General features: G+C 36.4%; 1 protein-coding gene across 1 annotated transcript in view; it reads right to left on the minus strand.

The window, feature by feature from the left end:
- The window catches only part of Megf8 (multiple EGF like domains 8), a 47,314-nt gene that overhangs the window by 20,911 nt on the left and 8,628 nt on the right, over nucleotides 1-17,775 (minus strand). Inside the window, exons 3-4 of the mRNA XM_075295987.1 lie at nucleotides 16,931-17,113; nucleotides 16,269-16,858 (exon numbers count right to left, since the gene is read on the minus strand). Of these exons, the coding sequence (XP_075152102.1) occupies nucleotides 16,269-16,858; nucleotides 16,931-17,113 (773 nt within the window). The remainder of the gene's footprint in view (nucleotides 1-16,268; nucleotides 16,859-16,930; nucleotides 17,114-17,775) is intronic.

The raw sequence follows: 17,775 nt of genomic DNA on the forward strand, positions 1-17,775 counted from the left end.
AGTTCCCAAGATATCAGCAAGTTATTTTTGACGGTTCGTTCGTCTCGAGGCGAAAGAAAATTCTAATAGAATAAATTTCCTAATAGAATAAATTTGAAGTTTGTAATCATAGAAAAAAGTGTGTGGAAAACACCTGTCTGTAGCGAGAAACAATTCGATGAAACCCCTCTACTATATAAATCAACAGCATTCGAAATTCGAGATCTAAGAATTTCGTGAAAGGCTACTTGCGATCTTTTTGAACGCTAAAATGAGAAACTTAAGATTCCCTCTAGAAATAAAAAAAAATGTAAGATGATGTACGTAATTCAAAAGTTTTCCTAGAAATCTAAAATCTAATGTTACTAATTTAAAATTTACAATTTACAAAAAAAAAACGGATTATTCGCTTTTCCACCGTTTTTATCCGAAGTAAACGTCATTTTATGTATGTATAATATATGTGGGAAAAAATAACTTAGTATATGAATAGTCGTTTCAGCACTATTCAAAACCGAACACTTGATGTGTACTTTGAGTTGAAATAAAGGGTGATTCTTTTGAGGTTAGGATTTTCATGCATTAGTATTTGACAGATCACGTGGGATTTCAGACATGGTGTCAAAGAGAAAGATGCTCAGTATGCTTTGACATTTCATCATGAATAGACTTACTAACGAGCCACAACGTCGAATTTTCAGTGAATGGGCCCTAGAAAAGTTGGCAGAAAATCCGCTTTTTTATCGACAAATTTTGTTCAGCGATGAGGCTCATTTCTGGTTGAATGGCTACGTAAATAAGCAAAATTGCCGCATTTGGAGTGAAGAGCAACCAGAAGCCGTTCAAGAACTGCCCATGCATCCCGAAAAATGCACTGTTTGGTGTGGTTTGTACGCTGGTGGAATCATTGGACCGTATTTTTTCAAAGATGCTGTTGGACGCAACGTTACGGTGAATGGCGATCGCTATCGTTCGATGCTAACAAACTTTTTGTTGCCAAAAATGGAAGAACTGAACTTGGTTGACATGTGGTTTCAACAAGATGGCGCTACATGCCACACAGCTCGCGATTCTATGGCCATTTTGAGGGAAAACTTCGGAGAACAATTCATCTCAAGAAATGGACCGGTAAGTTGGCCACCAAGATCATGCGATTTGACGCCTTTAGACTATTTTTTGTGGGGCTACGTCAAGTCTAAAGTCTACAGAAATAAGCCAGCAACTATTCCAGCTTTGGAAGACAACATTTCCGAAGAAATTCGGGCTATTCCGGCCGAAATGCTCGAAAAAGTTGCCCAAAATTGGACTTTCCGAATGGACCACCTAAGACGCAGCCGCGGTCAACATTTAAATGAAATTATCTTCAAAAAGTAAATGTCATGGACCAATCTAACGTTTCAAATAAAGAACCGATGAGATTTTGCAAATTTTATGCGTTTTTTAAAAAAAAAAAGTTATCAAGCTCTTAACAAATCACCCTTTACCTGTAAAAATATAACCACCCAACCAAACCTAATGTTTCTTTTTCGACACTTTTATTCTTTTGTCCATACTTTTAATAAATTTTTGTGTTTTTGTCTTATTTCGTGGAAATGTAAAACTTTGGCGGATATTTTCTCAGCCGTCTTTTCCAAGGATTGATCCTTCAGGAACACCTTGTGCTATTTGCAGCGGTGTGTAAATACAATTATCATTCACCACATACGGTTCTCGATCTCGAAGATAGTTCGACATAAGAGTAGTTGCAGTATTTGAAAAATTGTGTAGTATTCCATGGTCGACATAATCAAATGCTTTTGAACGATCTAGTAGAACAAGGCAAGAGACCATACCTTCGTCCCAATGTGATCGTACATTTTCAGTAACATCTATCAGAGCAGTCGTACAGCTATGCTTTGGTCGAAAGACCATTTCATTTAAATATTAAATATTATTTGTTTATGTACCACTCGTTCAAAAACTTTGGACAGAAAAGGTAAGATGGAGATCGAACGATATTCTCCTGAGGACTTTGGTATACGAATTATTTTTGGACACTTCCAACTTCTTGTATATTGACTTGTCGTCAGTATTGTATTTACAATGGCTTCACACAAATATTGACTCTACTTTCTCATCTTTGTTTGACTTAAGAATAATCTTACATGGGATTGTTCCTCACATAATTTGCTACTCCTCCTCCCAGGGAATTTCTATCATTTCTAAAAATTTTGTAGCCAAGTAGAGCTATTATGCCATCAGTAATGGAGGGGTTTCAGATACATAAACAACATCGACCCTGATGTTTCAAATATATATTTAAACTCATCAATTTTATTCAGTAAACTTTGTGCATTGATGTGATAAACTTTAAGACCATTTGTTTGTATACCTAGTATGCCAATCATATTATTAAATCCGTCTCCGTTATATGTGGACAATTTAAGATTCAGTAGATGGTCAAAAAAATTCATCCAATTGAGATATTTTTTCTATTAATATTGGCTCACAATCAAATGTAACTTCCACTTAGATCAGACCGCGATATGAGTATGTGGATGCGATAATATTTTGCGTTCTTAGCTTTATCGCCGCTTGTAATATCTTGAAATTCGTTGAAGTAAGATTCTCTTTTATGTGTGTTGGATAGTCTGTTGGAAATCCAATATGATTTAACAGCAATGGGGGGTTGAAATTTCTTTTATGCTGTGATAACGCTCTCAAAAAACTGTTCTTCAGATATGGCGTAATCATCTGTATTATAATCGTTGTGTCTATATTGTTTTTATTTTCACATGATATGCGATATATAGCTTTTTATTGTGGAGTATGTATATTTACAGCATTTCAGATGTTGTCGAAAACTTTGCACACGTTTTCAGAATTATTGCGGAGGATACCATTGATGCGCAGATCGCTTGCTACAGATAAATTTTCATGCCTGCGTATCTGCAACTACAATGAATTTGTTTCTTCTCCTATGCTATTTATTTTCACACATTCCTTCTTTATCACAGATATTATTTCGCTCATTGTTTTTATTTTCTTTCAAATTGTGTTTGACGATTATATAGACTGACCATCTTAGCCTCAATTTCATCAACTCGCTTATTAATACGTGAGACAACTCTCTCCTCACTCTCCTTTAACATTAATTTTATTTGTTGTAGGTATCCTATGCTTGTTGGTGAAGCCGGATTAGACAACTTTAATGATTTTGTCATTTTCTCCGGTAGACGAGATTCCTCTATCTCCCTTTTGGTCGATGCCGTTAATTTCTCCATAATTTCCTCTTGCATTTATTTCAGTGAGATACATTAGGTTGTGGTGAGCATTCTCTCCTTTATTTGACATTTTGTTCTGATGGGATGGTTGGTTTCTTTAGTGAGTGTGTGTGTATGTAATGTTTGTTTAGTGGGAAAACAAAGCAATCACTTTTTGGCAATTTAATTCTTCTTTGGGTTTAACGATAAAAGTTTTATCCGGAAGATTACACTGGTGAACAAATTATTATACGCCAATATCGAAAGGCAAATATTGTGATTTACTAATAAAAATTCTTAAGGGATTTGTACAGCAGTTTTTTTAAAAATTCGTAACGACTAAAATGCAAAAAAGAAAAATTGTGTTTGGTTGGTAATATTTTTACAGACAAATCAACTCAAAAGTATAAAACATGTGCAAGATTTTGCACGCTACTGTATATGAGAAAAATAAATAAATATAAAACATTGGAATTGAAAGAAATGGGCCTAATGGGAATGGACTTTCAATTGGTATAAATCGTTTGCTAATGATCTTCCAAATCGCAATAATACAGCACTAGGGATGGCCATTATCGTAGCTAGACAATTTTCCTAGGAGGCTATAGTCCCCCCTAGCTAAAAAATTATAGACTGACCATATGGGTTCAATTAATGTTTTATTTCATAAAAATGAATAAAAAATTAGAAATCAAAATAACTCGACAAGTAATTTATAATAAAGCAACTAAAAGTAGTTCCACACTTTTCCCAGCAAAAAATTTGTGAGTTGTTCTAAAGGCACAACTTTAAAAGCACTTTAACTACACAGGAAGTTTTTTACTTCATTTTTTTTCATTTTTTTTTTTAATAAAATGGTACAAATTATTCAAAATTTGCCACAAAACTGCTAAACCCATTATAGAAAAATTGATAATTTTTGAAGATATTCGAGGGAAAACGTTTTACACAAGGGTCAGAATGCATTAAAAATCATAAAAAAAAAAAATTATAAAAATTATTTATTTGGGAAAATATCACAGAATTTTGTAATTCACATTCAAAACACTGATTTCGGATCGCACATTAAAAAGTAATGCAAATTCATTGCAACGGCTGTTGAAACGGTGGACATTCGTCCACCAAGTTCATATTACATTCATTGCTTCTCCGCCAATTTTGCACCACTTCCGGACCCAAAAAGAACATTTTCACTTGTTTTTTGGCGACGCTTTTTTTACAGCATTATTAAGATATAAATTTGTGAAGGAATAGTTTTAATATCAATTACTATTTTTTTAATCAAATTGACTAAATTAAACCAATCATAAGTTCAACCACAGCTTTATTTCATAAATATCAGACTTCAAACATTGCCATCGGCAACTGCTACCACAACCCAAGTAATTCGATTGTTCATGAAAGTCTTTAGCGGAACTTTGTGCGATTGTATATACTTGTTTAATTTTTATAAAAATGGAAAATCGTAAATAGGGTTTCAAATTCTGGGGGGGGCAAAAATTTTTCTGGGGGGTCTAGGCCCCCTCCCCAGAGGCCTTCCTACGCTTATGGGGATGGCATTCGGGATTAATACCAAATACCAAGATTTTTTTACTTTGAATCCCAGGTATTTTGGGATCCAGAAAAAATAATACCGATTTGTCAAATTTGTGGCTTTTCAGAACTTTTTTTAATAAATAAGGGAACCGTGTCGTCTGTCGACAAAAGAAGAAAATCTTTAAAGTTTTTTGTTTAGTACGATAGCAATATGAAATTGTTTTTAATTTATTTTGTGTTCATTTTTTGTTTTTCTTTTCTTCATAAAGTTGAATTGGACTACATTTTTGTTAAGTATGATACTCAATCCCGAACACGATTGCCAGATTTTTTGGAGAGATCCCAAAAATTTCGAACGTATATCCCCAAAAAATGCATACAAAATTTTACGTATATAAATTTCATTCTACATAAAAATAAAAACAACCTCATATTATCGAATTCCTTAAAAGATTGGTTAATTTTAGAAAATGCATATAATAATTTTACGTATATAAATTTCATCTATATATATAAAATTCAAATTATGTTTGTTTATTTGTTTGTTTGTTTATTTGTATGTTCCGGGTTGGCGCGAAAACGGCTGAACCGATTTACTTGAACCTTTCAGAGATCGTGGGGGGCACTCATGTGCTGAAAATAGGGTACCTCATTTTTTGACATATGGTCGAGGAGAGGAACCTCCCCTTTGTCCGACTTTTTGAAAATTAGACCAAAGTTGACCGATTTGCTTGAAATTTTCATTGAAGATTGGTGTTGGCATCTAGACAAAGATCCGCTACTTTTTATTTCGATATTTGGAGGCGGAGGGGGGCCTCCCCTTTGTTCGACTTTTTTAAAGTACTGTGAAAAAACTAAAATTCTCTAAATTATCTGAGATTTAAAGAGAACATGCGGTGAGGTTATCGAATTAATATGGGGTACCTGATGATTTCATATGCGGACGGGGAGGGGGACCTCCCCCTTGCCTTACTTCTTGAAACTTGGAACAAAATTATGCGATTTGCATGAAATTTTCATTGGGGTTGGCATCTAGACAAAAATCCGCTACATTATTTTTCGATATTTGGTCGTGGAGGGGGGCCACCCCTTTGCCCGACTTTTTTTTTAAAGTACAGTGAAAACAAAACTAAACTCCCCCGACTGAAATTTTACGGAAAAATGAAATTTATATCAGGTTCCTGATTATTTAATAAAAATAAAAGGGCATAGGGAGACATCCGCTTCTCTTAAGTACATACAGAGAAACAATTGAACTTTACCGAGTTACTTGAAATTTACAGAGGACTGGGGAGAGATCGTAACCTCTGTCAACCGTAATAGTTGATACCTGATTTTGTGATTTTTGGACGGAAGAGAGGCCGCCCCTTTAGGCTTATAATTTGCTTGACATTTTCTGGGACGTTTACAAAAGATACGCTTTTCGACATTTGGTCGGGGAGGAGGTCCTCCTCTAAAACTGCAAAAAATGGCTCTATTAACCATGTTCCTTAATCTATATCTGTCCATAAAGCTCGAAAAATAATTGTATAATTAGATATAATGCATTTGGACGTCAATTGCCTGTTTCGGTATCAGGCTAACATGAAATATAAAAAAAATTAAGTTTTCTTGAAATTTACAAAGGAAGCGGGGGAAAATGTTATAAATGAAGAGGCAACCTTCATTGCCCCACACTTGAAGGAAAGTTTCAAGAATTTTCAGGGAAGGTTAGGGGTGCTATTCACTACGGTGTTTGTCGATATTGTATCGGGGAAAGTGACGTCCCTTTAAAACAATAGAGCAAAAAATTAAACATCTCCGATCTACTTGAAATTTACAGGGAACGTGGGAGGAGGTGATGAAATTTATACATGATTTTAAAATTAATATATGATTTTTCGATATCTGGTTGGGGAAGGGGAAAATTGAAATAAACTTCGTCGATTTACTTCGATAGAATTTATAGGGACCATTGAGTAGTTGCGAAATTAATATAGGGTACGTGATAGTCCGATATCAGGTCAGAGTGGAGCGAAGGTGGGGAGAGAGTTCCCTTTTGTCGGTTTTGTCTCTTAAATTGAAAGTGGAGGGTTGTCCGTAAATTGGAACTCGGTATATAATTTTATGATTTTTGCACAGGCTTCTTTCTTCCAGACTTCTTATTAGTCAAGAGAGGGTTCCCTTTTATCGGTTTTTTTTTTCTTAAGTTGAAAGTAGAGGGTTGTCCGTAAATGGGAACTCGGTACATAATTTTATGATTTTTGCACAGGCTTCTGCCAGACTTCTTTTTAGTAAAGAACTTAAATTTACATGAAATTGGCAGCCAACGTAGAGGGTGCATTATTTTCCAACATTTTAGCAAATGTTAATGTGGTAAAATTTTTTACTACTTTTGCCTTTTCCGATTTATTGGATGGGAAACAGTAATTTTTTGTATGTTATTATAATATAGTGCTTAATTTTCAGATATGTTGAGGAGAAGGATACCTTTCCTTGACAAACCACACTTAAAATTCACAAGAAATATAAAAGAAGGTACACCCTCTCCCGCCGTATTTGTACCTATAAACGAAAAATCAAGTAGTCCGATATGTTTAAAAGAATTCAAATCTTTTCGAATTTGTTTTCAGCACGAAGGATATAGTTGACTAAGTTAACGCAAAATGTTCCTCCAAATACGCTTCGGAAGGCGCAGCGAAGCGGGCCGGGTTACGCTAGTTCTAAATAAAAATAAAATCAACCTCATATTATCGAATTCCTTAAAAGATAAAATTTTGGTTAATTTTAGAAAATTTTAACTGTACGCAGATGGACGAAACAACACGTACACTGATGTGACAGCCGCTGGCCAATGGATGGGGTCCATCGGGTCAATCCGGTACACATAACCCGCCGCCGTGGGATTGTAGTGTACTGTAGCTGAAGCGGTGAGAAGCTACAAGGTTAATGCTGTTCTCGGAGTCCGACCGCCGCCCATAGCACCGGAGGAGAGAGACCTCCCACGGCAGACAAGGGTAGTTTTGGCCCAACTAAGATCAGGCAAGTGCAGCCGCCTCAATTCATACTTATCAGTGATTGATAGCAGCGTAGCTGAAGTGTGTCCCATCTGTAACCAAGGGCCCCATGACACTCGTCACCTTTTTGCTTGCCCAGCTAAGCCTACCCGTCTCACTACCAGATCACTCTGGACACACCCCATCCTTGTCGCAGAGTTCCTTGATCTGGTTACCAGCTGAACTACACAAGCATAGAACAAAATGGATGAAACTACATTAAAAACTTTTACAACAACAACAACAAACGCAGAAGCCACGACGATTTCATAAAATTAAGTAAATATTTTGCAACAAATTCAAGAAAATTTATTAGACGTAATTATATTCTTTGACTTGATAAAAATTTGTGTTCAAAAATTGTAAAAATTCTGGACTATTTTGTGGGAGACACGAATTTAGTAAATCTTTATACTTCATTTGTGTATATTTTCCCCTTTTTTAGTCCATGAACTAAAATATAATTAAATTTGCTTTAGTTTTGATGGTAGAACAATGACATGGTACTATAAAAGCACTGTGTAAAAGACAACCCAATAAACACAGGATGAGCGTTTTTCAAATGCAACAAATTTTCAGTTTGAGGGTAAATATAATTTTCAACATAAATTCAACTTGACTTGAAACAGCTTATCTTCAATACATCTTCAAATTTTTGCGAATTACTTCCAATTTCCAAAATGTTGACGAAATCTTTAGTTTAATTTACATCGCATCATCGGTTTAATTTGTTATTTTGGGAATTGAAATTGCTGGAAATTTATTCTAACTCCCTGGTCATCAAGTTCCTTGCGAATTGCCCGAATTTTAATGAGTTTTACAACAATTCTGTGACACCAACGTTCTTGAGGAAATCGGATCGAAAGTACGTGATCAGTTGGAAGTACGTGGCCAGTTGGAAGAAATACAAAAATTGAAATATTTTTGACATAAGACTGAAATTAATCAAAAACGCTAACTATAATTGGTAAGTCAAAATAAAAAGTGAGATGAAAACGTAACGGCAATCACAAAACTCGATTGTTTTGCAGAAAACTAAAATCATTGGATGTTATATTCTGGGAAGATGTTGACCGGTGAAAAAATGATGAAGGAAACAACAAAGAAAAGATTCCAGAAAACTTGCAAAGTGCAACCAAATAAAACAAAGTGCAACAATTCCTATATCAATAACTTCTGTATGCAAATGTGCATTACATCAATTTACATTCCGTCATCAGTTTGATATTTTGTGAATTCCTCTTGATGGAATCTGTTCTAACACGCAGCTCCTCGATAGCAATTATTTCAAATTGCCACCATATTAATTTTTTATGTATTATTTATGTTATTTTTAATATTATTATATTTTTAACGAAAAAAATTAATAAGATTTACAAAATCCCTAGAAATTTAGTGTTGACTTTCAGTTAAAACTGGAATTGACTTTCATGTAAATTGTGGTTAGAAAATATTCGCAACAATGTTAATTTTTAATTTGTCTCACATTGAAAACTGTTTGAGAAATTATTGAGTAGCGATGCATTTCAATTTGAGGATTACAATTGAGAGATTATTGCTATTGTGTTGAATTTTACTGTTGAGGGTAATGTCTGTTTTTTTGTTGAGAACGCGATTTTCTCAACAATTTCTCAACTTGAATATTACCCTAATCATTTGAAAAAATGTTTTAAAAAATATTGAACACAATTTTTAAATAGCAACACAGCAACACAATTTTTAAATATAATAATAATAAAATGATTTCTTTTGTATTGAGGGTTTGAAATCAGACGTTCATTTTCTATTTTATTGGAATCAAACTGCAGTCTACAAGCGCTTTTCGACGGAGCATAAACTAATTTGTGAGTATAAGTTTTGTTTGTTTTGGTTCGTTTTGCGTATGAGCGATTATTATTGCTATTGAGCATACGCCTTGGTTACACATTATCTATTATTATTAATTATTATTTTTTTTTATATAATTCATATTCATTTTTAACTTACATTATTCAATACATTTCAGTGTAAAATATAATTGTTTAAATACAAATGAATTCCACGAAATTGAAAAGATGGCATATTAAAGTTGAGTAAATCGATGCCCTCAGTCCAGATGTTTTGAGTTCGTTGTGTTTTATTCGGATTTTTGTGAATCACATCTTGTCAAAATTTCGAATTTATTGGACACTTCCATCAAAAGTTATTATTAATATTGTACTTAGCCTGTGACTAAAGCTTTGAAAAATGTCGAATGTAAAAAGGCCAAAAGGCTTTGTTCGGTTAAAGTGGTCTAAGTAATTTTTAGCCATGTTCTATTATCGCTATTTTGAGATCGTAAATAATAAAAAAACTATAATATGATTTTTTTTACGAACGTTCCCATCGCCCACTTTCCCGCCCCTTCCGAACGTGAGGGCCTCGTCCCCATGACGTAGGGACAACGTACACACCATGATCCGGACCATGGCGGGGTGGAGGCAGAGGGATTTGACCAGATACAGAGAAGGACTTATCAGCCGGATATATTAAAAAACAAGATCAAATATTATGTTATTCAATAAAACTAATGTATTAGTTATCCAAATATGCTAAAATTCTAGACTTCATCATTTCAATACTAAGGTTAGTGTCAACTAGATGATAGATTGAATTAAAAATAATGCACATCCTACGAATAGGCTCCACAGAAGCATAATTCGAACGTTGAAAATCAATGTAAAGAAACTGGTCATTCCTAGATGCCCTGATTGAAATTCATTATTCAACCGTCGAACTGAACGGACGTGTTTTCTAATATCGGAGTATTTCATCGTAATAAGTACTTATTACGAATTTCACGTGTGGTGGAAATAATAAACCACCATGCAGCGAAATTCAAAGTCATCCACTGGGTTGCTAACTTCAGGGCCCAGTGGACGGGTAACGACTGATGTTATAAATTTGGGCAGCGACCAAGAGTCAGGCCCAATTAGTCGACCTGTACACAGAAAAAAATATCACCAAAATATTTCCAATTAAAAAGTTAATTGAAGTTGAAATTTTTTTCAATTAATAAATTAATTGGTACAATTAACTTTTTAATCAAGATAGAAACATTAAGTTAATTAAGTCAATGATTGAACATTTTAAAATTTTTAATTAAAAAGTTAATTGATACAATTAACTTTTAATCAAATTCGGAAGACTAAGTCAGTTTATGATGAACATTTTTTTTAAATTTTTAGTTAAAATTTTTTTTCAAACAATCAATTGTTAATCCAAATAAAAATTCTAAGCCAATTCAGAATGTAATTGAAAATAGTTACCTTTTTTAATTAATAAATTAATTGAGTTTTGCAATCAACATCAATTAAATTTTTAATTGAATCAATTAAAAAATTAATTGAAATTTGGCAATGAAATCAATTAATTTTTTAATCAAGAATTTTTTCTATGCCCAATTAAAACTGTGATTGATACTATCATTTTCGTGATTGAAGACATTTCAATTAAAAAATTAATTGGATCAATTAATTTCGTGATTGAAGAAAAAAAAATTTTTGTGTGTAGACGGGTCGACTGGCGGTGACACTTTGGCAAGTCGAACCTTTTCTAAGGTGACGACATCAAAAGGAGGCAATCCCTCTCGAAAGAGATTCAAGGAACGAAGAAATGCTTTGTTTATCCTAAAGAAATTGGGATCAGTCGACCCAAGCACGTTGTCGGCTAAGCAAAGCGATTCCTTAAAATGGGCTCAAGGAATTCTTGAAGCTGGAAAAAGGGAACGATCACCGGATGAGCTGCCATCCTCTAAACGGGATCAAAGATCGTTTGCCTCAGTTGCAAAAGACAGCCTTGTGATGGCTATTATTAATAAAGGAGCATTGGACGGTATGGTTCCAAAGCAAAAATGGGGGAAAATTGAGAATGCGATGTCTGGTGTCTACTCAGAGGTGCGAAAAAAGTTTCCCGGACCAAGTCCTCGACGGCAAGATGCTGAATGGTATCAAGGACGATATAAGTTAATAGCTTTTGCAGACCAGAGGTCTATGGATTGCTTTAAAGCTGCATTGATGCTAATTGGTGAAGTTTGGGAAGGAGCCGCTTTGGAGTTAGTCGATAAAAAAGACATACCGGCTAAACCTAGAGCACATGCATGGATACCGGCAAACCCTCCTGATCCTGAGTCAATACTAGAGAGACTAAAAGAATGTAACCCAGATCTTCCAACCGCCGATTGGAAGGTTGGTGGTTTGGATGAGGTGGATGGACCAAGACGACATGCGGTGTTTATATTAAACATAGAGTCGCTGCCACATCTAGCCCAGACCCAAAGACGCGTAAGTTATGGCTTTCATGATATCCATATGAAGGTATACAAAAGCGATCAGCCAAAGGATACCGAAACGGACAAGCCTCCGGTAGAGTCAGCAGTGAAAAAATCTCCTAGCGAAGCCGAAGGAGACAAAAAACCTGCAGACTATGGCGAAAATCATATGCGGGAAGTTTCTACAGGCTCAAGCCTCACCAAAGCTGAACCGCGGATTGTTGCGAGAGTCACCGAGATCTGTGAAGAGGAAGCCCTTGATGACTCAATTGAAGCGGCTGATGTGACGGTGGTTGAAAATTTGGATGGTTCTACGGTTCCTCCAGATAAATCTTCACCATTGTAAGGCCGCTTGTGCTGCCTTAAATGTTCTCCTGATGAAAGGAGACATAGATATAGTTCTTATTCAAGAACCATACATATATAAGAACAAGATCTGTGAATTAAGCACTCAGGGTTTCAAACTTTTGCATAATACCGGTAATGCAGACACTGTCGTAGCCAGTCTAGAGATATCCACATGCAAATATTGGGTATCTTCGGTCTACATGGGACATGATAGGGAGATGCCACCCTGTGCCGTTAAAACCTTAGTTGAGGAGTCACTAAAAACAAAGACAAAACTCATTATGGGATGCGATGCAAATGCACATCATAGTATTTGGGGAAGTAGTGATACTAATGCAAGGGGAGAGTCGCTAATAGAGTTTATTTTGCGTACTAACCTGGTAGTTTGCAATAAGGGAGATGCACCAACCTTCGTCACCAGGAACAGACAAGAGGTTTTGGACGTAACGTTGACCTCTCCGGAACTGAATGATAAGATATCTGAGTGGCAAGTTTTGAGGGAACATAGCTTCTCAGATCATCGCTACATCAGTTTCAGATTGGCTGTTTGTAATTCAAAGACCATATTTCCGCCAAATGTTAGGAAAGCTGATTGGAATAGGTATAGGGAATCGTTCAATTTGATGATACCGGAAATGCCGGAGACAAATATGAGCACTGTGCAAGATATCGAACACGCAGTGGAGCGGATTACTAAGGCCTTCAACATTTCACTGAAAGCTGCTTGCCCTAGAGGAAAGCCAAGGGGAAAAAATCGGCCGCCATGGTGGACTGCGGAGTTAAGTAATATGAGGAAATCCTGCAGGAAGCTCTTTAACAAAGCAAAGTCCACAAGAGCTCCGGAGGATTGGGACACTTACAAGATGAATCTGAGAGAATATAAACGAGAACTGAGAAGGTCTCAACAAAACTCTTGGGATGATTACTGTAGCAGTATTGAGAATACGTCAGAGGCTTCCAGACTACGGAAGGTACTAGCATCCACTAACACCGCTCCAGGTTTCATTAAAACATCGGAGGCAAATTGGACAACGTCCAGTGAGACGTTGGAGGTACTTTTGGACACACACTTCCCTGGAAATCAGACGGTTGAACCATGTTCCGGCGGTGTAACAGAGGCTCAGCGATCATTTCCTATCGAGGAAATTGTGTCGGAATCTAGAATAAAATGGGCTTTAAATAGCTTTGGGCCATTCAAATCCCCCGGACCTGATGGAATTACTCCGGCGGAGTTACAGGCAGTGGCTGAAAGAATTATCCCCTGGTTGACGGTGATATATAAACGATGTGTAAACTTAGCATATATTCCAGAAAAGTGGAGGGAAACAAAAGTCGTCTTCATACCTAAAGCAGGAAAAGCCTCTCACTCGAGTGCGAAGGATTTCCGACCAATCAGCTTATCCTCATTCCTAGTTAAGACCCTGGAGAGGATGATAGACATGTATCTTAGAACTAGCGTGGATTCAAGTTTGCTCTCGAAACGACAGCATGCATACTCGAAGGGCAGGTCTACTGAGACCGCATTGCATGAACTAGTCAGCTTTATTGAAAGCTCACTATCTGTCAAAGAATACACAATCGTGGCGTTTCTAGACATCGAAGGGGCGTTCAATAATGTCCATCCGAGTTCGATATTAAATGGACTGACAACTCTGAATGTTGATCCAGGTATACTTAGGCTGTTAGACGAACTTCTAATAAAGATACGTATTTCGGCCACACTAGGGCAAGCAAACATACAAAGGTATGTGAACAGAGGCACTCCCCAAGGAGGAGTTCTGTCACCTCTTCTTTGGAATGTTGCTATAAACAACCTTCTGGTTTCCCTAGAAAAAGAAAGGATAAAAGTGGTGGCATACGCAGATGATGTGGCGCTAGCAGTCAGGGGAAAATTCCCATCCACAATCAGAGATATTATACAGAGAGCTCTCCGGATGACTGAGAAATGGGCGAAAGATAATGGCCTTGGTGTAAATCCAGCAAAGACAGAACTAGTCATGTACTGCAAAGATCGCAAAACTCCCACGGTTAGGCCCTTTTCCTTAGGGGGTACTGAAATTCCCTTTGGTGAGTGTGCAAAATACCTTGGCGTTATTTTGGACAGGAAGCTGAATTTTAGGCTTAATATTGAAGAGAGGGCGAGAAAAGCCACGGTAGCTTTGTACTCGTGCAAAAAGGCAATAGGGAAAAAGTGGGGACTAAGACCAAAAATTGTGCATTGGCTATACACGGCAGTGGTTAGACCTAAAATGCTATATGGTGTTGTAGTCTGGTGGCCGGCACTTCAGAAACCGACTTGTTTAGATAAAGTTCAGCGTATGGCGAGCTTATGTATCTCAGGCGCATTTAGTAAGACAGGAACAGACTCCCTTAATGTCATGCTACATCTATTGCCTTTAGACATTTTGGCCAAACAGTCAGCTGCAACAACGGCTGTGCGTTTGCGCGAGCTATCGCTGTGGTCGGAAAAAATGTACGGTCATAGTTCGGTCCTCAAAGTTATGCCAGATGTGCCTAACGTAGTGGATTACACCCTGGCAAAACCACTTTTCGACAAAAAGTTTGAAACTCTAATTCCCAACAGTGAGGCGTGGTGTACACAGACCCCGGGGAATAAAAGATATATAGATTTCTACACTGATGGCTCCAAATTGAATGGACAAGTGGGGTTCGGAGTATATTCTAAAGATCTGGAAATTCGAATAGCGAAAAGATTACCTAATCACTGTAGTGTTTTTCAGGCTGAAATATTGGCAATAAGAGAGGTGGTGAATTGGCTGAGAAGTAATGTTCCAACAAATATTGGCATTAATATATACTCAGACAGTCAACCTGCAATAAAATCCTTGGATTCTGTGTTCCTTCACTCGAAAACGGCCATAGACTGCCGCAAATCTCTCAACGAGATGGCTGAGCAGTACAATATTCACCTAATATGGGTGCCTGGCCATAGGAACATACCGGGGAACTGCGAAGCAGATGTGTTAGCAAGGCTAGGAACTACCTTACATATTCCAGGGGAACTAGAATCTGTTGGTATGCCTCTGGCCACCTGCAAGCTCTTACTGCGTCAGAAGGCTGTTATGATGGCCAATATTCGATGGGAAAATTGCAAGGGTTGTAACGACACCAAGCAAATTTGGTCCCATTTAAACTTAAACCGCACACTAGATATGCTAGGGTTCTCAAGGCGTCAGATAGCACTCCTAATATCTGCTATAACGGGTCGCTGCCTGATAGGCGAATTTGCAAAAACTATAGGTGCGAAGTATAATGACTATTGTATAAGCTGTCATGACGTGGAGGAAAAGGAATCAATTAAACACCTCTTGTGTGAGTGTCCTGCTTTTTGTGTAAGGCATAAGCGAATTTTAGGAGCATATAGCTTTAGATTACTGGCTGACCTGGAAAACGTTAACTTAAGCAGTTTGTTAATGTTTTTGGAGCAATCTGGTTGGTTTCACAAAAGTAAATAATAGAGAAGGTTCAGTAGTTAAGACTAGAAGTGCCCATATTTATTTATTTATTTATTCATTCAGCTATGGTAAGCCAGCTTGAAGATAAATTCATTAGTACAATAAATTTAATCGGGCTGCCACTTTCCTCTTCCCTTTATATAGCAACTTTTTGTATTCGTTTATAATCTAGTTTTTCAGATATAGGTGGTGCATATATTTATATACGGATTTACGATGAGTTGTTGTTATTTCCTGTCCGTTCTTGACCCGGCTTTTTTTTCTAATATTGTTCTTCCAATAAAAGGCTGTTGGCTTTTTATAAGCCTAGCGTACAATACACACACACATGCAAACTATACAGCATTAAAGATTTTTGACTTACTCTGATGAAAATTCTCCAGATTCTAAACTGCCTCCAAATATGTACAAATAATCCTCTGCATATGTTAGAGTGTGTCTGGCCATGCCTGGTATTTTTAATTTTGATTGCATTGCCAATTGCTTCCATTTACCACCGCTTTCACTGCGATTATAAAACCACAAATCATTGAAAAAACTTCCATTTACTTGTTTTCCTCCAAAAATTACAAAACCTCCCGGAACTGTTGTTGCAGCGTGCCCATATCGTCCATGTGGCTTATGATCGGTGACTTCTTCTAATATATCCTCTAGATATTCTGAGAGTTCTTCATCAGTTGAATTCACATTAACCGTTGTCAAAAGGGGTGAGCTACGAATCCGTCTGGTATGTATATCCTTAGAGGGATTTGTTTCGGCTAACGTATACAAAATATTCCGAAATATAGACACATCGCTGTTGAGTCCCCAAAGCTTAGCTTCCTCTTCGTTTTTATGCTGGAGCACTGCTTTAAGTAGTGTATGATCGATTTTCGGTTGATGATAATAATGACGACGATTTTGTAAGGGTATGTCCCACTCATCTACCCATTGACTAGTTTGAAAGCGATAGATCTAGAACGAATTATTTAAATTGGTTTACCAGTAAAAAAAAAGTTGCCGAAACTGTAATTCTTAGATAATTACCTGAAGCGTACTTATAACATTATTCAAATCATAGCCGCCAAAAACATACAAGGAATCTTCTTCTTCTATATAGACCGCAGAGTGAGCAGCTCTTGCTGTCATACCTTCAGCATCTGTTGCTAACCATCGCCAATTACCACCTGGCGGATTTTCATGAAGATCACATAAGCGACCACTATAACCCTGCAAAAAATTTAAACCATATATAAATTTTCTTAATATATACCACAAGGAGTGTGACAACGATTAATATAAAACCAGTATTTTGAATGGGCTAATTTAAATTGCAAAATTTAATATAAAATTGCAAAATAGAACATATGAAATTGATTGGCTTTGGCATCTCTAACACAATGCGATTTTGGACCAATCGCTTTTGCAATGTATCGACAGAAAAAACAAATTCACGAAAGTTTTTCCAATTAAACTCTTGAGTTTTAAAAAATATTCCATTAAAAAGTTAATTAATTCAACAAATTTTTTAGTTGAAACAAAAATTAATAGTATCAATTAATTTTTTAATTGATACTATAATTTCAATCAGACATTTCAACTAAAAATTAATTGGATCAATAAATTTCGTGTAGATTTTAATCTGTTATCTACCCAGCAAAAACTCTCATTACCCGGTAATCTTGTAGGTAAGCCTATTTAAAAATTTAACCACTTATTAATTGGCATCGCTTCGGACTACATTTACATACGCATGTCCTAGAAGGAAAGTACTTCTCCCCAGGCATACTTTCGGCCATAAAATAAGTAGTACATTTAAAGCATATAATCACCTAATATGTAATGACTTATCCGTAGATACACCAAAGCTTGCAAAATAACCACTTACTGTC

Source organism: Haematobia irritans, chromosome 2 (assembly GCF_050003625.1).
Source record: "Haematobia irritans isolate KBUSLIRL chromosome 2, ASM5000362v1, whole genome shotgun sequence".
NCBI lineage: Eukaryota > Metazoa > Arthropoda > Insecta > Diptera > Muscidae > Haematobia > Haematobia irritans.